The sequence below is a fragment of the Emiliania huxleyi genome (genome assembly GCF_000372725.1).
Source record: "Emiliania huxleyi CCMP1516 chromosome Unknown EMIHUscaffold_140, whole genome shotgun sequence".
Classification (NCBI taxonomy): domain Eukaryota; phylum Haptophyta; order Isochrysidales; family Noelaerhabdaceae; genus Emiliania; species Emiliania huxleyi.
The window spans coordinates 123,341-147,574 of record NW_005201191.1 but is presented as its reverse complement, the minus strand read 5'-3'; the positions used below and the strand labels follow the sequence as shown (position 1 = coordinate 147,574).

The 24,234-nt window shown below is 65.3% G+C and overlaps 3 protein-coding genes across 3 annotated transcripts in view; 2 read left to right on the top strand and 1 right to left on the bottom strand.

The window, feature by feature from the left end:
* Positions 1–1,186: 1,186 nt before the first annotated feature.
* EMIHUDRAFT_467414 (hypothetical protein) lies at positions 1,187–3,906 on the bottom strand. The gene is made up of 5 exons (XM_005787623.1): positions 3,017–3,906; positions 2,707–2,801; positions 2,616–2,636; positions 1,714–1,803; positions 1,187–1,598 (listed from the first exon to the last, which is right to left on the bottom strand). The coding sequence occupies exons 1-5, from the start codon at positions 3,879–3,881 to the stop codon at positions 1,437–1,439; spliced, it is 1,233 nt and encodes a 410-aa protein (XP_005787680.1). The 5' UTR covers positions 3,882–3,906; the 3' UTR covers positions 1,187–1,436.
* A 3,818-nt stretch (positions 3,907–7,724) lies between these two features.
* Positions 7,725–15,329, top strand: EMIHUDRAFT_227551 (hypothetical protein; the record flags this gene model as incomplete). The annotated part of the gene is made up of 11 exons (XM_005787622.1): positions 7,725–7,742; positions 7,935–8,012; positions 8,713–8,785; positions 9,098–9,348; positions 9,432–9,506; positions 9,717–9,791; positions 9,882–13,272; positions 13,930–14,138; positions 14,273–14,485; positions 14,578–14,628; positions 15,120–15,329. The coding sequence occupies 11 exons, from the start codon at positions 7,725–7,727 to the stop codon at positions 15,327–15,329; spliced, it is 4,644 nt and encodes a 1,547-aa protein (XP_005787679.1).
* Positions 15,330–23,025: 7,696 nt separating this feature from the next.
* Positions 23,026–24,234, top strand: part of EMIHUDRAFT_227547 (hypothetical protein) — a gene marked incomplete at both ends in the record, with an annotated part of 1,656 nt that continues 447 nt past the window's right edge. Inside the window, 2 exons of the mRNA XM_005787621.1 lie at positions 23,026–23,694; positions 24,129–24,218. Coding sequence (XP_005787678.1) covers positions 23,026–23,694; positions 24,129–24,218 — 759 coding nt within the window. The remainder of the gene's footprint in view (positions 23,695–24,128; positions 24,219–24,234) is intronic.

Genomic DNA, 24,234 nt, shown 5'->3' with positions numbered 1-24,234 from the left:
TGGCCTGCGCTGGTTGCGGCCTCCTCGGGCGTGCCGACGGATGGCGTAGCGGCGCGGGAGGCGCCATAGGAGGAGAGGAGCTTGGCGACCTCAAGGTGGCCCTCTAGGCACGCGATGAGCAGCGGCGTGGCGCCGTTGTCCTCGGCTTGGCTTACCGCCGCGCCAGCCTCGAGGAGCAGCCGGACGCACTCGGGGTGGCCCTCCTGGCACGCGATGAACAGCGGCGTGGCGCCGTCGTTGCAGGTCTGCTCGATCGCCGCGCCAGCCTCGAGGAGCAGCCGGGCGATCTCGGGGTGGCCGTTCTCGCTCGCGATGTACAGCGGCGTGACGCCGTTCTGCTTGGCTTGGTTGACCGCCGCGCCAGCCTCGAGGAGCAGCTGCACGCACTCGAGCTGCCCCGTCTCGCACGCGATGAACAGCGGCGTGACGCCATCCTGCGTGGCTTGGTTTATCGCTGCACCAGCCTCGAGAAGCAGCCGTGCGCACTCGAGCTGGCCCTCCTGGCACGCCATGAACAGCGGCGTGGCGCCATTGCCGCAGGCCTGGTCGACCGCTGCGCCAGCCTCGAGAAGCAGCCGAACGCACTCGGGATGGCCCTCCTGGCACGCCATGAACAGCGGCGTGGCACCGTTCGCCGCGGCCTGGTTGACGGCCGCGCCAGCGTCGCGCAGCAGCCGGGCGACCTCGAGGTGGCCCTTGTAGCACGCGATGATCAGCGGCGTGGCGCTGCCGTTGGCTTGATTGACCGCCGCGCTCGCCTCGAGAAGCAGCCGGACGCACTGGTCATGGCCCTGCAGGCACGCGATGGACAGCGGCGTGGCGCCTCTGGCGTCTGCTTGGTCGGTCGCCGCGCCAGCCTCGAGGAGCAGCCGGGCGCACTCAATCTGCCCCTCCTGGCACGCGATGTGCAGCGCGGAAGCGCCGTCATCATTCGTCGCCCCCACGCTCGCGCCGCTGTCGAGCAGCAGCCACACCGCCTCGGCCTGCCCGTGCCGAGCGGCCCAGGTCAGCAGCGTGTTATGCCTCTCGGTGTCGTGCCGCGCGTCGAGCTCGCGAGCGACGTGCCGCGCGTCCGCCACCCGGAGAGGAAGGCGCGCAGCGAGGCCAGGTCGCCCCGAGCCTGGTCGGCGCACATGCCGCCAGAAAGAAGAAAAAGAACTCTAGATGCGATTAGTAGATTAGTTGAAGGTACACGCTACTGATAGAACGAGAACTGCTACTATCCATGGACGCACGCCGCAAGGCAACGACGGCACCACGGCGCTAATAAGGTTCGTATGACACGCTCGCGTGGTGTGGCGTCGGCTGCACTACTGGGCCGCGTCGGCTGCTACTGGGCGCGGTGTCCGTTTACAAGGTAGCACTAGAGAGGAGGGCGCGATTCAGCGCGAACGGTAGTTCGACGAGGATGAACCGTAGTAGAGCCGTGGGCGCGGTCAGCATAGAGCATCGCAAGCCACTAATTGGAACTCCACAATGCGGGTGGCCACCCGTGACGCCTGCGCCGTGTCATGCGTGATCCAGACCGCCCCGACCGCGGCCTGCGCCACCAGCGCCTCCACAAGCGCGGTCGCCTCGCCGTCGCACGCACTCGTCACCTAGGGGAGCAGCTCCCCCATTCTGCGTGCGCGTGTGGGTCGCGTGTGTGTGCGCTCGTCGCCTCGTCGATCTTGGCTGCATCTCGGGGATATCTCGGCGAAATCTCCGCCAAACCTCGTCGAGGAGAAGGACCTGCGGCCGCAGCGCCACCATCATCGCCAGGTAGACGCGCTGGCTCTCGCCGCCAGAGAGGGAGGCCCAGTCCTGCTCAAGGAGCGGTCGGGGTGAGGGTCAGGGTGAGGGTCAGGGTATTGGTTAGGGTTAGGGTTTGGGTTGGGATTAGGTAAGGGTTGAGGGGCCCACTCCTGCTCGAGAAGCGAGTCGGGAAGCTGCAGCCTCGCCAGCCCCTCCAGCAGCCGGGACCACGCCTGTTCATGGTCGGAGGTGTGAAGAGAAACTATCCGCATTCACAGTCGGTGCAGCAGCCGGAACCGTGCCGCTGCCGGGCTTTGGCGCGCCCGCTGCACTCGCAGCGAAACGATGCGGTCAAACAGCCGCCTCGGCGAGCCGGGCAGCCCAAGGCTACGTCATGAGCACACCAGCGTCTGAGCGAACACTCGAGTCTCTAGGAAGGCGAGACGTGGGGAGATCTGGGGAGGTATGGGGAGATAGTCCGCATCTAGGACCCCGCGCCCGCCCTCCTGCCGGACATAGAGCACCGACGCGCGCCAGCGTGCGGCGCCTCGCGAGGCGAGCGTGCCGCCACTCAGCGTGAGCGACCCTGCGGCGAGCGGCACCGCCGCGGCGAGCGCTCTGAGGAGTGACGACTTGCCGCTGCCCGACGGGCCTAGGGGCGAATGCAGATCTTCCAAAACACGGGGATCAAGTACTCTGTCTGGCACTGCTGGCGACCACTTCGCCCCTGCGGCGCTCGTGCCGTGTGCTCCGCAGAGCTGCGTGGGAGCGTGAGCTGCGTGGGCTGCGTGGACCATCTGGTCGTACCGTCTGGTCGTACCATCTAGTCGTACCATCTAGTCGTACGGGCCCCGCAGCGCAAGCGCCTCGCCCCTTCTCACCGTGAGCGAGGCCATCCGCACCTACTCTCGGGCCATCTCTCGGGTCATCTCTCGGGCCATCTCGCGCGGTTGAGAGCCTCTCTGCGCCCACCAGGGGCGTCCCCGAGCCGGCCTCGACGAAGCCATCCGAGAGGGAGAGGAGCGCCGCCTCTGCCCCTGCCGCGAGGGGCGCCTCGCGGAAGCAGCCTACGTCGCGAGCTCGGCAACGGGGGGTGGGAGTTCGGCAGTGGCTTTAGTGGATCGCGTCAACACACAACGGGGTGAGAAGAGGCCTCGTGCCGAAAGCGGAGGCGGCCCGCCGGAGGCGGAGGCCTCACCGAGTAGCGAGCGGGCGGCGTCGGAGGACACCGGAGGGGCGGGCCGAGCCCGCCCGCACGCCCCCGCGAGCCGTCGCGCCACACCCGCAACTGCGGCCGCGGCCGCCACGAGAATGTCCGCGTGCTTCCTGCCGGCTCTCCGCTGGGCCCTGTGCGGGTGGAGAAAGGCGCGAGCGTCGAGGAGCGAGGAGGCTGCGAGGGCGATCGAGGTGGCGAGTGCGGCCGAGGAGGTGAACAGGATGACAAACATGATCATCATCTGGTACTTTGCGGCGACGAGCGGCGGCGTGCCCCCGAGCACCGTCCCGGTCATCATGCCGGGGATCGAGACGAGGCCGATGACACTCATCTGGTTGAGGGTGGGAGTGAGGCCCGTCATCAGGCCGCCCTGCGCTGCGGGCAGCGCCGCCTCGACCCTCGAAGCGCCGCACGCGAGGAGGCACCTCACTTGCCCGCCCTCGCCGCCGCACAGCAGACCGACGAACCGGTCTACGCCGAGGGACAGGGCGGAGATGGCGTTGCCGAGCAGCATGCCGCTGACAGGGATCATGATCTGCGCGTCCCACCACGGCGTCGGCCGTAGGATGAGGCCGGCGCACAGCGCGAAGGAGGTGGTCAGCGCCAGGGCGAGAGCGAAGCCGAAGTGAGCGGCCATCTGACTGTATGTGTGCTGCGGCTTGGCGGCCGCCTCTCGGGCGGCAAAACAGACCATCAACGCAATGTAAGGAATGACGACAAACGGTCGGTTGTAGGAGAAGATTGGGTAGAGCAGCGATCCCAGCGCGAGCAGCTGGCACACCGTCCGCAGCGCAGACACCGCTATCTTGCCCTCAAGCCGAAGCCCGAGCGCCGCAGAGGTGGCAGCGACGACGAGGACCAGAGAGCCGGCCGCACAGAGAGAGGACGGGCCGAGGTCGCCTGGTGGGTGCACCTGCAGCGTCGACGGCATGACCGGCAGCACATAAAAGGCCTTGCTACCGGGTAACTCGAAAGGCAGGGTACCAACTTTTTGCGCGGTGTGGTATCGTGGCGTAAGGTGCCTATCAAGACATGGCGGCTAGCCCCTGAGGAGAGTGACCAGAGACACCTCACATGACCCCACACACGGTCTAGTCCGGCCTCGCGGTCGGCGGAGATTGCTAGAGGACGAGCAAGCCTGCTCTAGCCTCACGCGTTCTCCCCTGTCGTCTGTTGTGTTGTTGTGCCCTTGTTTGTTCTCTTGGCACCTTGGAGTGCTGGGGGGGGCGACAGGGAGGATGTGGCCTTGAGTTATGTGTACGCCAACTCAGGGTGTGTGGCAGCCAGCTGGCTGTGTGTCTTGTGAGCTTGTTTGTGTCTGTGTGTCGCTCGTGCGTGTCGTCATCATCTGTCTCGCGTCCACCCATACCGCGTTGGTGTCCAGTCCGAGCCTGGCTGTTCTTCACCTTTCTACCTACCTACCTACCTAAGACATGCGCTTTTGGCCGGTGGCCTCCTCGGACATGGTACCTCCGGTGAGATAGTGGCTGCCAGTTCGAGACTGGGGCCGATCGAACTTGACTTGTTCGGAGGAGGAATCCGGCCAGCACGGGTACAAAGAGGGGTACCCGGAGAATCCCCAGCTGCGGAAACGTAGTGTCGCTCAAGAGGTGCGATACTGCGGGGGAGTGTTAGGTGCCTATATGGGCTTCCAGTATCGGACCTTCAAGACATGCGCTTTTTTTTGGCCGGTTGCCTCCTCGGACAGTGCCGCGTCCCCTGTCGCATGTTTGTGTGTGTTGTTTCCGGTGTCATGTTTGTGCCCTTGGCACCGTGGGTGCTGGGAGGGGCGACAGAGGGGGGGGCGTGGCCCTGAGTGGCTTAGTGCCGTACGCTCATCACTCGGGATGTGTCGCAGCCTCTAGCTAGCGCTGGCTGAGTCCCACCCCGCAAACGTGAAACGACAAAGTCAATAAACAAAAGGCACCACTCCCGTCTCCCCCCACGCACACACACACAAAGAAGGATGTTTTGGCAGCATTCTCACTGACCAAGCCGCTACCTTTCCTCAATCTCACACCCATCGCCCCCATCCACCTTCTAGCCCGCCGCCTGGGCTTGCAGCGCCGCGATCTGCGCTGCCTGCTGCGCGGCCTGCGCGGCCTGCCGCTCGAACATCCCGCGCAGCTCCTCGACGTCTGCGTCGTGCCCGGCAAGCGCCTTGCCCACCGATGCCGCAAAGTGCCTCGGGTCTGCGGACGATGCGTAGTTGCTCGCGTCCGGCTCCATGGCGCAGTCCCGCGGCCAGTCGGCGCCATTCCACAAGCCGACGACGCGCTGGACGAAGAGGGTGCAGTACTTGAAGCCCCACGTCTTACCGAGCGGCGAGAGCAGGTCGGTCGAGGGCGGGAAGGCGAGCCAGCCGGGCACCTGTGCACGGCTGGAGGCGTGAAGAGCGGGTGCGTGAGGGGGGGGAGCCAGCCGGGCATACCTCGGGCGCGCAGACGCACGGGAAGAGGAAGCAGCCGTAGCGCAGCACAAACAGGAAGATGCATACGAGCGTAGTGCCGATGCCGATGAGATGGAGGCATGGTCCGGTGTGCGGCGGGCAAGCTGATGGGCCCTCCATGCACCAAAGGATGGCCTGACGGAGCAGGTCAGCACCGCGCTCTCGAGGTCAGTGGATAGGGGACGGGGGCTTAGCGCTCAGAGAGGGCTTGGCGGCGGGGCGGGGGATTTCCTTTGAGCAGATCTCGTAGTAGACGGCCGAGATCGGAACGACCCACAGGACGAGGGCGGAGAAGTAGTACTACGAAGCAAGAGGGGATGCGTAAGTAGCAATGCGACGCCGGCGTGGTGTGGCGAGCGCCGGCCCAAGTGCTCTCCGGCAGGATGTAGATCAACAAAACGCCGACGGCAAGCTGCCACCACTGACCGACGTAAGCGAAAGCGCGGTCAAGGACAGGCTGCCGCATGCCGACGACGTACGTGATGAGATCACTGGTGAGCGGCGACTCGGGGGTGAAGGTGCCGAGGCAGCCCACAAACATGACGAACTGGAAAGCAAACCTGGGGTGGGGTGGGGGGGGGGGGGGGGGCTGGGCTGGGCGCGGGCTCCCCCCCCGCGGGCATGATCATTTTGAATGCGCGCATTTGGAAGCTGGAAATGGCCGTAAAAATGACGAGTACATCGACGGCGTCCTGGAGCGCGCAGGAGAAGGCAAGCTTAATGCCCCACACAAGTGGTTAGGTGAGAGGGCCAAGCTATTCCCCCATCTCCCCATCCTAAGTGCAAGAGCGCAATGAGTGCAAAGAGCGAAAGAAGCAACGCCGGCGAGCGGACCGTGAGCACGTTGCCAGACACGCCGCTGACGATGAAAAGGGGGATCAACAAAACAACATACGCGAAGATGATTTTATACTTGATGGTCAGGATGACCGACCAGAAGGCGACGGTGAAGTAGGCATAGGTCTGGCCTTCGTAGCGGTTCGCGAGAGTCCTGTCATAGAACAGTGTGTGTCTCGCGCCTTGCGGGGGGGGAGCGGAAAGGAGGAACCTCTTCCCAAGAGCACCACTCTTGGAGCGCCGCCACTACCACCCAGAGCGCTGCAAGCAGCGCCGGGCAATGACGGCCTACCGCCCACCCAGCCCCCCCTCGGCACACCCCGGCAGCCAATGTGTGACGGCTCGAACCCGCTAAGCCATCCCGCAAGCGGGATGGCCCGCCACTCGAACCCAGAACAACGGCGACTCAGCAGCAGCCTTCTTTCAATGTGAGGCAGCCCTACCGCAGCACCACGCACATCAGTAGGAAGTATGCATGGGACATATTCGAGCCATGCGTGCAAGCGATAACAAGGAAGAGGATGACCAGCGGCACCACGATAACCTCCATGAGCTGCCACAGGTAGCCCAATCGATCTTCCTCCACCTCGATCGAGAGTTTGCGAGGAACGTGCGGCGCCTGTGAGACGCACGCCACGGGATCAGCACGCGCTACGGTTAGTAGTGAGGTTGTGGTGCGGAGGGGCGGGATGCCTGACCCACCATCTGCGAGAGGTAGCCGTCGAGGATCATAATCTGGAGGATGAGTGTCAGCACTGCGACCACGACGGCGGCCCACGCATGCAGCTGGCAGCCGAGGGCTTGCCACCACATCAATTGTGTCACTGGCCAAGAGCAGCGGCAGCCGAGCCACAGCATCATGAAACCGTCGCCGTCCGAAGATCCATAGACCGACACGGGCTGTGGCTCGTTTTTCCCGGGCGTTCCGTCGTCCTGCGCCACGGCCTGGAATGGGACCTCGGCCGCCTGATTGATGCCAGCGGCAGCGAAGTAGCGGCTGATGGAGGCCCACATCGCAAAGGAGTAGATGTCGGGGTAGGGCGTTATAAAGAGCTTCCTGTCTTTGCTGACGTTGTTCTCCAGGCGGTCTTTTTCAAATCCGGCAGCGAATAGAGCACCAGGGTCGACGAGCAGAAAAGGAAGCACCTCGTTGGAGAGCGGTAAGTCGTAGTAGGGAAAGTCGAGGAAAGTGTCCATTTTGCGGCGGCTGCCGACCGGCTGCTGAGCGCCTGCGAGAGCCACGGCCAGGTGTGAGGCGCAGACACGAGTGGTGCGAGGCGCAGACACGCCGCCACTGTCGTGCTAGCAGAGAGGCGAGGCCTCCTTCCCACGTTTGATGCCGCTTCGCGCGGTGCGTACAGTATGGTTGGTCAATGTGCAGCAGCGGGCGTGAGGACGGTCCGTGTGCGTGCGGCAGCGGCGCGCCGTGCGAACCACGGGACCTACCGCCTTGTAGATCCTATCTCTGGGGATGACGTCTCTAGCGAGATGCAGGCCGAGGTTTCGGTTTTCTTTTCTACACGACCTTTTATTCACGCGACAAGGCGCAGGCGACGGCTTCCTTCGTAGAAGCTGTCACGCCCCCACCACAGGAGCAGAGCCTGGGGGGGGGTGCGCGTTCGTTCATCACGAACACCACACATTCTCGCCACACATTTCTTGAAACTTGTCGAGACCCTGTTTTGTGATCGCAAGCAGGAACCGCAACCAAAGCCGTCGGTCGAGGGCGCCGGTTTTGATCGCCAGCCAGACAGCTCGGTCAACACGAGATTCCAGGTGCCGCTCGGTTCCCCTCGCCCGGCGCGACGCAGCCGAGATGAGAGCTGCCACCGCGCGTGCCCCGCCTCGCCCCACAACCACCACTGAAGCGAGCCCGGCTGCACGCCGTGCTGCGACCGCCGTGCGAGCGGCTCGATCCGAGTATCGACACGAATCTGGACAATCGGAGCGCTCCTGAGCGCGGGTCGCCTCCATGCCTACAGCGCCCCCGCGACCCCCAAAACAAGCCAACACCATGCTCATCCCATTTTGTGCTGCTGACGCTCGTCGCCGTCGCCCGCGCAGATCCAAAACAACGTGGGCGAGGGAAGCGCCGCGGCCTCTTGCGTGCTGTGAGTAGGTGCGAGCGGCCTCAAGCTGCGTCCGCTGTGAGTAGGTGCGAGGTGCATCGACGCTGCTCGTGAGCGCCTGCGCCCCTCCACTCGTAGCATACACCTCTCCACCGACGCACAAACACACACATCCCCCGTCGTGCGGACAAACACACACATCACCCGTCGTGCGGAGCGAGCGCTGAGAGCATGTACCGCGACGCGATCCGGCACGTCGCGATGATGCTCATACGTCATCATCGTCATCATCGTCATCGTCACCACCACCACCACCATCAGCATCACGTACATCAACATCATGCTACTTATGCTCCTGGACACGCCGTTCGGCCCTGCGCGTACCTGCTGCGCGTCCCTGCTCGAAGGCCTACAAGGGCGGCCACAACTTCGGCTTGTCGCAGGCGACCACCGAGTGCTACACGGACATCGCGGACGAGAGTGCGGTGCGCCGCTGCGTTGCCACCGCCGCCGCCGCCCTTGCCCTCGACCTCGCCCTCGTCCGCGCGGCCTCTCTTCATTCTCCGGCGTCGTCGCCTGCATCACTCGCCCGCAACATGAGCCTGAGCCCGCTCCCTCGTTGCGCCGCCCTCCGCAGGCTCAACGTCCGAGCTTTGTCCCCCGTCACTCCCCTCTCATTTCAGACCCCACACATGCGCATAGCTGTTCGCACACCTCTCCGCCCAATGCCATTCCGCGATGCTGGCGCTTTGTCGCACTCCGCTCACGGCACCCATTCTGTCTGCTCTGCAGGACGCGAACCGAGAAGGCGCTACATGGTCGACTTCAATGAGAGCGAGGGCGAGTCGGCTTTCTTGGTTGTGAGATCAACAAGGGGCGTCTGGTTCGACAACCCCCACGTGTTCCATCGGAGCCTCGCAAAGGTGCCAATCAGCTTTTGTTTCGCGCCTGAGAAGGGGGGCCAGGTTCAGACCGAGCTCGGGTCAACGGCTTCCGTCAAGGCCGGCATCATGTCGCTGCCGCCTTCGCTCCTCGGAGCTGAGGTGCGCACTTTTACGCCAGGATCGGAATTGTCCCTGCGGTGTCCCCGTCACTCTCCAAACATTTACGTTTCTCCTTCGCGCAGGCGTGCGGCGTCAACAACGACGTCGTTGTGAAGGAGGAGGCCGCCACTCAGGAGGCCGCCTCCGAGGAGGCCGTCGTCGCCGAGGAGTCCGCCACCGAGGAGGCGACCATCAAGTCCGCCGCCGGCGAGGTGTCCGCCGCCGCGGAGGAGTCCGCCGCCACCAAGTCCGCCGCCGCCGAGTCTGCCACCGAGAAAGCCGCCACCGAGGAGGCGACCACCAAGTCTGCCGCCGCCGAGGTGTCCGCCGCCGTGGAGGCAGTCGCCGAGGAGGCGCCCGTCGCCAAGGAGGCCGTCGCCGAGGAGGCTGCCAAGGAGGTTGAGAAGCCGGCCAAGACCGTTTCCAACACGCCTGACCCAGCGGTGAGCGCGCCGCAGCATTCTCTCCTGGCACTTCTCGCTCTCCCACCGGTAATAATCTCCCTTCCCGTGTGCCCCTATCGCGCTTTGCAGGACACCACCTGCCACCCGGGCCTGCCCACGCCGAAGGAGGTGGGGCAGAGCGGGCCCGCGTCGGCCCGCAGCGGCTCCGGACCGGGCTACGTGGACGGCGTCGAGGCCGAAGTCCGCCGGCTGGGCGAGAGCGTCGTCTACCAGGCTACGCCCGCCGACGGCAAGAAGTCGCCGTCGCCGGGAGTCCCCACCTCCTTCGGCGTGGCGCCCAAGCCCCTTGGCGCGGTCGCGGGCGCGGGGCAGGCCGACGCCGCGTCACGCGAGTACTATCTCGCCGTGCGCGACAAGGCGATGGCCGCGATCTTGCTCACCAAGATGCAGCGGGCGAAGCTGGACGCCGAGCGGTCGGGGTGCGGGTGCAAGTGCCGGCGCAAGGCCATGCGCTGCCGCAACAACCCCACGTTTGGCAAGGGCAGGCGCAAGTCTGGCAAGGCAGGGGGCAGGCGCAAGTCTGGCAAGGCAAAGGGCCGCGGCCGCGGCTCGCACCGGCGACCGAAGCCGCGCGGCGGGCCGCAGACGCCGCCTTGCAAGTCGCCGGACCGGCGCCGCGAGCCGCAGACCACGTCCGGCAAGGCGCCATTCGCCGCTGGCACGTGCGGCGCCGGCGCTGGCACATGCGGCGCCGGCGGTCGCGCCGGCCTCAAGGCGGCGGCCGACTGCGTGCGGGGCGGCTACACGAAGGCCGAGGGCGCCTTCCGGTGGCTGCTCCTCGTCTGCATACCCGCCTTCGGCCACTGCGCGCCCGCCGTGCCTAGCCCGACGGAGGTGGCCTCGGCCTTCTCGTCTGCCGTCGCCTCGGCAGCCTCCGTCGCCTCGTCGGCGTCCTCTACCTTCTCATCCGGCGTCGCCTCGGCGGCGTCCTCGGCCTTCTCGCCCGCCGTCGCCTCGAAGGCGTCCTCGCTCGTGAGCTGCTCGCCGCTTCTCGTGCCCGCCCTCGTGCTCATCCTCCTCGCCATCGCCTGCGGCGCCTCCTGGCCGACCGCGGCGAGCGGAAAGGGGGCTCGCGGCGCGGTGTGGGCCACCTGCCTCGCTGCCGCCACGGCGTGCCTCACCAGCGCGGCGGCGGCGCCTGCCGGCTTCTTCGCGAGCGCCTTCTCGTGGCTCGCGGCGGGTCCGCCGAAGGTCGCCGCCGCGGTCGCCGCCGGCACGGCGATGTGGCGCCGCAACTCAAAGGCCCGCCGTTTCGGCTGGTCCAGCCTGCTCAGCGTCCTTCTCTGCTTGGCCACCGTCGCTGGCAGTTCGGTCACCGTCACTGGCGGCGCCGCGCTTGTCGCATCCTCAACCGCGCTGCCAGACGTCACCGCGCTTCCGGCGAGCCCCGTAGCAATTGGCGCATTAGCAATTGGCGAGAACGCGCGCGACATCACCATCGGCGACGTCTCCAATCTTTTTTGGGGGGAGGCAGTCGCGTATGTCGCCGTCAACTCCGTCGCAATCGGGAAAAACGCCACCGGCATCTCCATCGGCGATAACACCCAAATTACCTTTGGCAACAGCTCTGGCCCCGCAACAATTGGCGCATTAGCAATTGGCGAGCACGCGAGCGACATCACCATCGGCGACAACTCCAATCTTGTTTTGGGGGAGGCAGTCGCGTATGTCGCCGTGAAGGCGATCTCAATCTTTGGCCACACAAGGAACGTCCAAATCGGCAAACATGTGCGCATTTCCGTGGGTGATAAATCTGCTGCGCTAGTCATTGGTGCTGGGGTAGTTGGCTGGGGCTCGAGCTTTATCACCACTGGCGGCAGCTCCGATGTCACCGTGGGTGAAGCAGCTACCTCTATCAGCATTGACGTCGTAGCCATTGGCTCGCGCGCGAGCTACATCACCATCGGCGACAGCTCCGATGTCACCTTGGGCGATAAATCTCGTGGGCTAGGCATTGGTGCAGTGGGAGTTGGCTGGGGCTCGAGCTTTATCACCACTGGCGGCAGCTCCGATGTCACCTTGGGTGAAGCAGCTACCTTTATCACCATTAACGCCGTAGCGATTGGATTTCACGCGAGCTATATCATCACCCCACGCACTACGCGCATCACCATTGGCGATCAGGCTATCAGTGTGGTTATTGGCACCTTCGGAATTGACAGTTACACGAGCCACATCACCATGGGCAAGGTGTCGGATATCACAATCGGGCACGCCGTGAATGCCGTTTCCATTTGTGCCGGCGCTATCGGAAGCCACTCGAAGAACATCACAGTAGGCGACATCACTCACCTTACCTTTGGCAACAGCTTGGGCCCGCCGCCGTCCTCCCCACCCCCCCCCTGGTCCCCACCACCGTCGTCACCGCATGACATTGCTAACCTCACCAACTGGGGCGACGCATTGAATCCTTGCAAGGACAGTGACCCCTTGCAGAAGTTCACATTTCCAACTTTCGGCTCTTTGGGAACTACAGGTGCTGGCAGTTTTGGAACTTTCGGACTGGGGTACGGGAACGTCGACATATCCATCGGAGGACTGACCAACATTACAGTCGGCGATGGTGCCAAGAACATCGCCATTGGTAATGTTGTGGTGTTCAACATGAACGAGAATATTACCATTGGCAAGAGTGCCAACATTGCGATAGGCGAAAACGCTGAAGGCATTGTATTCAATGCCCTTAAAATTGGCAACAACAACCGCAACGTCTTCCTTGGCGACAATCCTTTATACATTGATATTGGCAGCAACTGCAACGACGTCACCTTCGGTGGCTTTGGCAACATTATGATAGGTAGAAATACTAGGTATTTCGGCGGCAGCATTTCCGTGGGCGACGGTGCCACCAACGTCACCATTGGCAAAAGCGGGGACCTCGCTGTTGGCGACAATGTCTACAAAATACCTCATACCTACGGTGGGATCGGCCAGAATGCCGCAAACATCGCCATTGGTGGCTACGACCAAATCACAATTGCTGACTACACTGAACCTCAACCTGGGACTTTGGGCATCATAGTCGGCGGGTTTTACATCGGGGATGACGCCAAAGATGTCACAATTGGCGGTTACTCCGCCGTCTTTGTTGGGTGCCTCACTTGGAATGCGTCGAACTGCGTGGAATTCGTCAACAAGCAATTGACGACGTTCATTGGTAGCAAAGCATCATCAGTTTCTATCGGTCGGAACGCCGAGCAAGTTACGATTGGCCATGTTGCCACTGACATTGTCATCGGCCACGAAGCTTCGAACGTCTACCTCGGCAACAATATTTTCAACGTCTCACTCGGCAATAATGTTTCCAACATTGTTATCTGTGACAACGCCACAGACATTGTCCTCGGCGACAACACGGCCAATATGGTCCTCGGCGACAGTGGGATGTTTCGTGGGTTCAACATTAGCCTGTCCATCGCCCACTGTCAAACACATCAGACAGGCATCGACCTCATCAGATGTGTTCAACGGCAGTTGAGGGAGCGATGGCAGTGGTGGATGGCGCCTAGCCCGCCTCCCTCGCCGCCTCCTTTTGAGCCGCCGCCGCCCTCGACACCGCCCTTCCCGCCAGGCAAGGCTCCCACGCCGCCGCCCTCGCCGCCGCCCTCACCGCCACCTCCGTCGCCACCGCCCTACCCCCCCGGCCTGCAGCCCTACCCGCCACCGCCCTACCCCCCCGGCCTGCCGCCCTACCCCCCCGGTGACGCTAGCATGGCGACGAACTCCTGGCTAGCCTCCTGGCCGTCCTTTCCAAGCTTATGGGATAACGTATGCAACAGCACGCCGCCTTCTCTGCCGCCCTCTCCGCCGACCCTGCCGCCCCCGCCCTTTCCGCCAATGGCGCCGCCCTCCCCACCGCCGCCGCCGTCGGCCTCGCCCTCCCATCCGCCGCCCACGCCGCCGCCACCAATGTCGCCACCTGACGTGGAGCCGCAGTCCACGGACCCGCCGTGCTTCCCGAGCTCTGCGACGGTGCATCGTGCCGACGGCGCTACCGCCCCCCTCTCCTCCCTCTCCGCCGGCGACTCGATCCTCGCGGCGGCGGCGGACGGCGCCCTCGTTTTCGATGCCGTGTGAGAGCGATTTCATCTGTTTCACAGTCGCTTACTTCTACTAGGCACCCTCGGCTTCGACGTCGTCTCCTCCTTCTCGCTGGCCGACCCGTCCGCCAAGGCGGCCTTCCTCTCGCTCGCCACCGCGACGGCGACGGTCACGCTCACCCCGACGCACAAGCTGCCCGCCGGCCCGGCAAAGGCGCTCAAGCAGGCGTCCGAGGTTGCCGTCGGAGAGACGGTCTGGCTCGCGTCGCCGGCCGCGGGCACGCTCGTGCAGGCGCGTCTATACCCCCAGCACCACACACACACCCCTGCCTCTCCCGATGCTAGCCCCCCGCCCCCCCCCCCCCTCCTGCCCACCCCCCCTCCTGCCCCCCCCCCTCCTGCCAGGCGCCCGTCCTCAAGATAACCAAGGTCGTAGCCGACGGGCTGCACAGCCCGCTCACTATGCACGGCGGCTGGCCAATCGTCGACGGTGTCGCGACCTCGTACAACAGCGCGGCTGTCGTCGCGCGCAACAAGTACCTCGTCCCGCTCGTCGAGGCGGCTTGCCCCTCCCTCGGCCGCCTCGTCGTGGCGGCCGTGAACCCCAAGCCGATGCACTACATCGATGGCGAGGTGAGCCCTCTCTCCCGTCCCAAGTTTGTCACTTGTACTTGTCCCCACTCCTCCCCGCCCCGTCGCCCACTTTCGCTCCGTCGCTCGACCAGGTGGTGGAGCCAATCGCATCGCTCGAGGTCGCCGCTGCCGTGGCCGTCACGGTCGCCGCTACGCTTGGCGTGATCACGGCGCGCAAGTAGTGCGCGAAGCGGCGCTAGCTTTGCGTCCTTTGCGTCCTTCATTGGATCCGCATAGCGCGCAAGAACGACCTAACTAACAGGTCGTTTGACGCCTGCCAGCCCCGGCGGAAGGCGCGCAGCTGGTGCGGGCGGCTCGGAGCCGCCATGGGACGCCAGCACAAAGTCTGCGTTGGCGCGCAGCGCATGTTTGCGTGCGCGCGGGGACGTACGTGCGGTGTGCGTGCAGAAGGGCATGAGTGGCGCGTGGGAGTGTCAACTGTGGTAAGGTAAGGTGAACGTAAAGCCGCGTGGTAAACTTCTCCACACACACGACTCACTGACACGACACAGCCCCCCCAAGAAACAGCGACCCAAGCCCAGCAGCATTGCGCTCGGCGCGCCCGAGTGCCGCCTCCACGCCGCCGGCCGATGCCCAACACACCGCCACGACTCGCGGCCCTGCCACCGCGGAGGTCATCGCGCGGGACCCCAAGGCAAAGTGCGCCAACGGCTCTGGCTGCAAATACATCCACGACGGCACCGGCGCCACGCCAACGCCAATGCCCGCCGACCCTCTCGCGGACCGCATCGCCGCCGCTAAGGCGGCGATCGCGCCGGGCACGCCGCCGTCGCTCGGCAAGCGCGCCAAGCCGCCGACCCCCGACTCAAGCGACGACCTCTAAGGCAACCTAGCTCTCTCACACACACATAGACCTGGACAGGCAAGGCACAGAAAAGGGGAGCGGGGCCCGACTCCAAGGAAAACCCCGTCGGCTGGGAAGGCTGTGAACTCGGCGCGGGCAGAAGGCTTCCCGCAGACGCTCAGCCCATGGCCGAGGCCCGGCTGAGCTGCCGACCCTCCCGCCTAATCCCCCAGACTGTCGCCTTAAACAGGACCCATTACACCGCCTCACACACACTCCCCCCTCAGGGCTAAGCAGTGCGCGGGCCCACCCGACTCTAGGCGAGGCGTCGACCACTCCTTCGGAATAGCTCTGTCAGTGGCTGCACTAGACGCCCATAGTGACGCGCGGCGCGGGCGGATGACTAGAGGAGAAAATGCGGAGATGCTAGCTCGCAGGTAGATGTGCTCAGCCAAGGGAAGGGATGAGGGGAATGTGTCAGTGCGAGGGGTGCACCAACCGCAGAGCGTTGTGTTTTGCCTTTGAAAACTGAACAGTGTTTTTGACACGACACACGTTACCCGCCCCCCGGTCACGTTGGCTGCCGGGGTGTGGCGTGTGCCGAGGAGGGGCTGGTGGGGGCGGTCTTCCGGCCGCATACTCTCGAGTCTCGTCCCGGCCAAGGAGCTGCTGCCCCTCGCCGAGTTTACGTCCAAGAACGAGTTCCTGCATCAGGCGCAGCGGCGCTTCACACGACGGTGGTCCACAACAGGAACTGGCGCGACCTCGCCGTGGACGCGCCGAGGAGGGCTCCGAAGGATCGCGGTCTGCTCCTCGTGGCAAGAAGGGCAAGGCGCGTGCCGAGGGCAGGGAGCGGGCGAGGCACGCGGCTCCCGGGAGGCGGTCCGCTTCGTGGCGGTGAGCCAGGATGGCGCCGGCGCCTTCCTCAACGCCATCCCCATGCGGGATGACATGCGAATGGAGACCTGGGCGATGCGGACCACGACGAGTTTGGCGACGCTGCTGTCAACGTTCCGCAGCAGGGCCACAACATCAAACACAAGTACTCTTCAGCGCCTCATCCTCGCCCTACGCGCCGCGTGGGGCACAGCTGTGCGAATGGAGCTCCGACAAACCACCTCGGTCATAGTTACAACAAACAGCCCGACGTGGACGCGTGCAACATTGGCGGGGGCGGCAGGCGCTATTCCGGCGATGTCAAGGTCGTCTGCCCCCTCAGCAGCAGCGGGGAGCACGGTCGGAAGGGCGCTTTTGTCGCTTTCGGCAACACCGACGTTCTACCGGAACATGGTCGTTGGGCATGGGCCCTACTGCGAGGAGGGAGGGGGGGGGGGGGGAGGGGGGGGAGGGGGGGGAGGGGTACCGGGGCGAGGGCATGGAGGGGGAGAGGAAGAGCAAGGGCGAGAGGGGGCAGGGGACGGGTCGCTGGCATACTAGGGGGGAAGGGTGGTGGGCGGCGACCGCCGCATACCGTCCTATGGCGGCGAGTATCGCTACGCCAGGGAGGACAAGGACGTCGACGTGCAGCTGCTGCTGTTCGAGTCGTTCGGTGGGTTCGAGAAGGGGGTCGGCGAGATCCTCTGGAAGGCGGCGAACGTGCCCTGCTGCAGAACAAGCTGACGCGGGCCCAGTACCTCGATGAGGTGACATGGACCACCAAGAGCTGGCTGGGGCTGCAGAAGCAGCGCATCTCAGTCGTTCTTCACACGGCAATCGCAGAGCAGATTGTGAATGAGCTTGCCTGCGGCGAGGGCGGTCGAGTGCACGGACTAGAAGTGTTAAACTCTTTTTGGAAGGCAGCAGCTGCACGTCGAGAAGAGATTTTTTTCAAAAATCTCTCTCTCTCTCTCCTCTCACATCGACGTACGTCCTAGTCCTCCCTGGCGTTGTAACCCGCCTCCCAAAAAGAGTTTAACAAAACAACTCTCTCTCACAGCAGACAGGCTCGACACAGGTGCGGACTGGCGCTGCTAGCACTGCTGCTAGCTCTCAGGCCAACAACCTGGAAAAAAAAACGCAATCCAGGTTGCGTGGCTCCGACATCGTCACGCAACCTCTGGGGACCCGACTCCGCGAAGATCGCGCGCGCGTCGTGAGTTCTCGAGGTTCTCGAGGTGGATATCCTTTGGCCGCGTTGGGTAGCGAGGATTGGTGCGACGCGATCCACGCAGGCGTGGTTTCTGGCGGCCGACCGTCGTGAGTGGCGGCGCGCGCGCGATCTCTGTTCCCGGGCACGCCGGTCGCAGTGGCATGGGGTCCCAGGCTCCAAAGCGCTCAACAGCGAGCTGCTCCTCCTCCTGCCGCCGCTCCGCTCACCGAGACAACTCGGTGCCGCCGTTCTCGCCGCGCCGCCGCCGCCGCCGCCGCCGCCGCCGCCGCCGCCGCCGCCGCCGCCGCCGCCGCCTCGCGCCTTGCCTCCGTCACCGCCGCCCTCCATCTCGCAGCGGCGCGTCCCTCTGATGGCGCGGCTCCTCGCTCGTTGGCGCCACCACCGGAAAGAAAAACGGAATCATTAAGGTTGCGTGGCTCCGACATCACAACCGACGGTCTCCCTGCATCGTCGACTCTCGTTGGTCCTCAGACTTGCGCCGATGAAGACCGCCAACGTGAGGGCTGCGACCTCCCACCTCAAGAAGATCTCGAGCGTGCTCGCCATCCTTGCAGGCTGTGCTCTTCTCAAAGCGTGCGCGCCGTCCTCCAGTCTCCTCGAACGATCTGCGCCTGCCGCTCCGCTTCGCAGCGACTGCAAGGGAGCGAACTCGTGGATACAAGGCGGCATCTCAAGCCTGACGCTTGACGCGGTGACAGCTTTTGCTGCCTACACGCGCGAGCACGACATCCTCCCGCGTATCGCGGTCTCCGTCCCCGGCGGAGAGACCAGAGTCTGGAACATGACCATCCCGTCTATCAGCAGCGTCAAGGTGCGCGGAGGACTCTGCTGGGACGACTACGAGTGAGAGCTACTCCTCCCGCCAGCTGCACTTCTCCTCCCCCTCCTAACTGCCTCACGTATTGCTCTCCTCAGGTGGCACAAGACCCAGGGCACCTTCTGGCGCACGATCGGCGACCTTTCCAAGCCGCCTGACGGCGTGCAGATCGCGATCGACGACATTTCCGCCGTCGCGGAAGCCAACTTTCAAGTCCGCGGACTTGCTGGCGTGACGCTCTTCGAGGGGCGAACGACAATCGCTCTCTCTGGCAGCATGACCATCTTTGCGAACCTGCGCTATCTCGCCGGCAAAGCCATCGACATCTGCGACGGCGACTTCGGCATCGACTCCTTCCACGTTGACATGGCAGGTGCTTTCAAAGGCACCACTGAGCCTGCGGTGGTGCAAGCCGTCATCAGCAACATCATGAAGCCGTTGGTGCGCGAAAACGCCGCCTCGATGGTCTGCGAGGGTCGAGTCAGCCCGATGCTGCGCTTCCTGGGGCCTTCGGTCGAAGTGGACTGGTCGTCCACCCCCCCTCCCCTCTCCGCCACACCGCCACGCCACCACCTACGCACGCCCCCTCCCTTTTCAGGTCGTCCATCCCTTTGATGGGCGGCAAAAAGCCGTTCAAAGGTCTCGCTAGCGAGGTCCAGTCGCGCTTGCGCGGCTCTCCCGTCATCCTCTCCCTGCTGCGAACGATCGGCACCTCGTCACCCTATGAAGAGCGTCGCGAGGCGGCGCTGCGCGACCAAAAACGCCTCGCGGAGGTCGGGGTAGATGCGCCGTTTGGCGAGGACCGCTTCGTCGACATATCGCCGTATGATAATTCGATCGGGGCTAAGATGATCGACACGGACTACTTGGCCTCTGTCGATGGAGGCGTGACCGAGGCGCTGGCCGGCACAACGCGGGCCGGAACCTACCTGTGGTGCGCGTGCCCCTCCTCGCCGCAATCGCGCCACGGCCGCGCAAAGCCAACCCGCACCCCACCCCTCGCCACAGGGGCTGGGACACAAAGGAAACCATCACGGCCCTGAAAGGGCTTTCCGTGACCCTCCCCCTTATCGAGGAGGTGGCGCTCGGAGGCAAGGATACCCTTCCCGCGGTGGAATGCCATGACTTCGCCGCCACCGAGCCGCAGAGCCGCTCTCGGCTCCGTGCGCAATACCGCGGAGAGAAGGGAGCGGAGGCGCCCGCGGCTCTGTGCACAGCACGCCAGAGGCTGTCAGCCGTCTTCCATCCCTGGGGCTACGCGTTTTACCTGGGCAACCACACCGATGGGCAGGCTCTCGCCTATTGGCGCGAAGGGGAGGTAGGAGTCTCCCTTGAGCTAGCTGCAACCTCGTCGGAACTGGCATTCGGGCCGCCCGTGCCGCCAGCACCAGACGGTACGCCGCTCTATCAGTACGGCGTCTTCCAGTCCTGGCGCGATGACAAGGGCAGGCCCCATCCCAAGCGCTTCGTCTTTTCGCGGTGGGTGCGGCGCCCGTGGCCGTTTGACGGTGAGGTGGTGCTGGAGCCCATGCTTGAGCTTCGCGTCATCGCGTCGCCCTGGTGGTGGGGCGGGAAGAGCAAGTCGGCGAAGGAGCATCCCCTGACAGACTTTCGAGTTCTGCGGGCAGGATCTGACGATGTCGTGGCGGCGGTGGGCGAGACCAGGCCGCTCATGCCTGACCATACGTGGCGCGAGTGGGGCATCCGCACTGCCAGGAAACCCTAGATTGTGATCGCACCCACGATCCCGACCCCCCCTCCCTCCCCCCCCCCCCCAACCATCCTAAACTGACACGCCTTTGACCTGACCCAACAGCGGTGTCGATTTGCTCGGTCTTTTCGGCTTGCACCTCACCTCGCAGTATGTGTCGGAGGACATGGGCCGAGTGAACTTCGACGACATGGCGGTGCGCGCGTTTTATGCATGGAACAGCGCCAAGGAGTCCACGCATCGCGAAATCTCCAAGGCCAACAAGGCGATCGAGGCGCTCTTCTAACGGCGGCATTGTGCAAAACATCGCATAGCAAGCGACGTCAACACAAGCGCCGGCGATGACGAGGTTGTGACGAGAGCGCAGGCTTGCGCACAGTGTATCATACTAGTGCCCCCCACACATCGCCGCGCGAATAATCGCTCTGCGCACATGCATGCGACCCCCGTGCGTGCGCGATCCGCGAATATGCCCGCGGATGTGTGTCCCTCTGGGGTTCTGCGACACCGCCGGACCGCTGGAGGTGCGACTCTCTTGTACGTTTTGAAGATCGAGATCGTGGGGGGGGTGCCCCTGTACAGAGTAGCCGTGGCGCTTGGTTGCGTATAACAGATAACAGTTTCACAGTGCGAGCGTCAGATGCGCGGGCCGCGGCGATTCGGAAGCGGCAAGCCCAAGCGCGTCCGCCGTCATCCGCCGTCCCCGTGCCTGGGTCGCCCCGCTGTGGCGGTTCACGAGAAGGAGGTTGTGAGCGTCGCTGACGCTGTGTGTGATCTGTGATCTGTGATGCATGGTCCGCCCGCACGCCGCACGCCCGCACTCTATAAAGTATCGTCAGGGACAGGGTGCACAGTGAGAGTGTGGCCACCACGCACCTCTCAGAGCGGCGCAGGCGCGTGAGGCGTGTGTTGTCAAAAATACGATTTTTGTTTTTGAGAGGGAGAGATCCTCCCCTCTCTGTGCGCACAACCCCGGAGAACCAAGATTCTCACGCCCCCCTTTTTCACTCAAACTCGCGGTCTATCAGCTCTCTCAGCGCAGCGTCCTTCGACGAAAGAGCGCCCTTCCCAGCAGCCTGCGCCGTCGCCGTCGCCGGGCTGCCTCCCGCTCGCTTGGCGGAAGCGGGTGCGCCTCGCCTGGCCCCGCTAGCCCTGCGCAGCTCTAGCGGCGGCGGTGGCAGCGGCGGCGGCGGCGGCGCCTGGTTGCTTCGCCTCGCCTTTTCACTCGGCGCCCTTCTCTTCTTCCGCGGCAGCGCCGTGGCTCTCGGCCACTCGGCGGCGCAGCTGCTCAGCCCAGTGCGGCTGGTGGGGGAGGGGCAGAGCGCGCCGCTGCCGTTCCCGGCCCACGGCTTGTCGCCTCCCGAGAAGTGGAGGATGCGCCCCTCGCCCTCGCCGCCCCGCGGCGCCGCGAGCGCGCGAACCGGCGAGGGTGCACCGCCGAACGGGTCAGCGAGCCCCGCGCGTCGCCACTCCGCCACCCAATAGTCGCGCTCCGGCGGGGTGTACGCGCGGCGGCCGAGGCCAAACACATTCCACCGCGGCGCCAGCCGCACGTACGCGCCCCGCACCGCCGTCGATAGGGCGGCGCGAGGGTCGAGCGGCTGCGCAAAGATCCGGCCGATTGCGTCGGGCGTGCGCGCGTGGATGGTGGCCCAATAGTCGACGCGAGCGGAGACGTCCAGGGCCTGTGTGGTGGTGGTGGGGTGGGGGCGTCCGTTGCGTGGGGCCGTCCTCTGGCGAGGAGGGTGTGGTGGTAGAGAGGCGGTGGTGGGGCTGCGGAGGAGGCGGGAGAGTGGAGGCGGCCTGCCACTGACGCAAGTCTACCACGAGGACGCCGAGGTCGATGGAGCAGCCGGAGGGCGCCTGGGAGGGGGCGTGTGTGCATACGTCGCGAGCGAGTGCGCGCGCGCGATACGCATGACAACGAATGGTGTGTGATCAATACAGAGAGTCTACAGCGCCTGGTTGGGGCGGATGTGCATGTGCATCTCGCGTGCGATCTGCATAAGAACAGCCGGTGGTGTCTCAGAGAATGTCGAGCGCCTGGGACGGGGCGGCGAGCTGCACGAGCAGCGACTGGTTGACGAGCCCCTCCAGCGGCCGCGAGCAGTCCTCGACCGCCGCCACTGGCTTGCCGGCGAGCGGCGTGCGCCACAAAGGTGTCAGGTCCGCCTGCAGCATGGGGGCGGGGAGGCGGGGTGGCGGCGCAGCGGCGCATATACGCTGGCGGCAGCGGCGCAGGGTGGAGGCAGGGTGGAGGCAGGCGTGGAGGCGGGCGTGGAGGCAGGCCTGGACCAGCGCGTCAGTGTGGAGCCAGAGGAGACGGCGCTGCCGCGGGAAGAGAATCGGCAGATACGCGACCGCCCAGCGCTGGTACTCGCTCTCGTCGTCGGGTGAGCGGTCGGCGTCCTCCGAGCCGCCGCAGCCGTCGCACGCCTCTCGCCCGCGCAGCGCGCGCAGGCGCGACCGTATCTTTGCCTCGGCGCCGGAGGGCGCCAGCGTGGCCAGCGTGAAGGTCGCGGCGGGAAAGAGCTCGTCCAGGTGGCTCAGTCGCCCGTGCGCCTGCTGCGGTGCGAGGACGTGGAAGACGATGTCGGCGCCCGGGTTGTGCGTGAGCGTCGAGTTGATCAGCGCAACGAGCGCCGCGTCCTGCTTGTCGTCCGTCGACACTCCGATGTGGATTCTCTCCGCAGGCGGCGGCGGCGGTCCCGACTGAGCCGCCGGCACAGGTGCGGCTGGCGCTGGCGCAGGTGCAGCTGGTGCCGGCATCTGCACAGCTGGCGGAGACCGCGTCGCTGGCATCGACCGCGCTGGTACCGCGGGCTCGTGCTGCCGACGAGGCTGCTCGTGTGGCTGGCGTGCCCGGGCTGAGGCCACGGTGAAGGCGTTGAATGCGACCAGCGCGAGCAGCAACGGGGCGATGAGCACCGGCACCAGCGCCGGGCGACATCGCCGCGGCTTGTAGGCTGGCGGGAGCATGCGTCGGCCCAAAAAATTTTTTTTCGCACGTACACTTGAAAAAATCAAAAAAAACCTTTGACCCTCGGGTACGTTCGTAAGAGCTACATACACTGAAAAATAAAGAAAATCTGGAAGAATGGCATATGTGCGCCATGTCGCTCAAACCTGCCCCCGGCGGCTACTTCGCGGCCTCGCGTCGAGCGCGCGGTCGTGGGCGGTGCGCCGCCCCTTTCAGCAGCGCAACGCGCGGCGGGACGACGCGTTTGAGCCGCGGCTCGCTCCACTCGTGCCATCGACCGCCGAGCCACACGTGCAGGCGTGGGTGAGCGACTGGGAGGCGGCGGCGGGGCAGGCCGACGCACGCGCGGGGATCGCGCTGCTCCGCTCCGACGTCTGGGACCTCCCGCTGCGGCCCGACCTCGTCCACCGCTGCGTCGTCGCGCAGCACGCGGCGCTTAAGCAGGTGCACCGCGCCGGCAAGTCACGGCACGAGGTGCGTGGCGGCGGTCGCAAGCCGCGGCCGCAGAAGGGGACGGGCAAGTCGCGCCAGGGCTCCATCCGCGCGCCGCAATGGCGCGGCGGCGGCGTCGCCTTCCCGCGGCAGCGGCGCGACTTTGCGATGTCGCTGCCGCGGCGCGTGGTCGACGCGGGGACAAAGGTCGCGCTGTCGGACAAGTTGCGCCGCAGCGCGCTGCTGCTGGTGGGGCGGCTGGCGCTCGACGAGCCGAAGACGTCGGCGCTGCTCGAGCGGCTGCAGCGGCTCGGCCTCTCGCTCCCGCACACGCGCGCGGGCGGAGGGCACAAAGTGCTGCTCGTTGGAGGCCGCGCCGAGATCACCCGAGATCCGCCGAGATCCGCCGAGATCAGCCGAGATCAGCCACGAGGAGCATCCCAAGACAGGTCGCGGGCACCTCGGGGCCGGGCCGTCCTCGCCACTCACCCGCCCTCCCGCCGCGCCTGGTGACGACCGCTGCGCAGGTGACGACCGGAGCGACGAGTCGCAGGCGAGAGGGGGGGGGCAGATGGGGATGGTGTGGGGAGGTGTGGGGAGGTGTGGGGAGGTGCGGGGAGAAGTTCCGCCTCTTGGGCCTCGAGATGTGGGGAGAGATGGGATGGTGTCGTTCCGCCTCTGGGGCGTGGGAGCCGAGCGAGCGGCGAGGCTCGCGGCGCGGGACATGTCCACGACACGTCCGAGACACGTCCGAGACCTGTCCGAGACCTGTCCGAGGCTGTCCGCAGGCGGCGGCGAGGCTCGCGGCGCAAAACATCCCGGGCGTGTCGATGTGCCTCGCAAAGGACGTGAGCGTGCTCAAGCTGGTGTCGCACTCGGTGCTCCCCCCCCCCC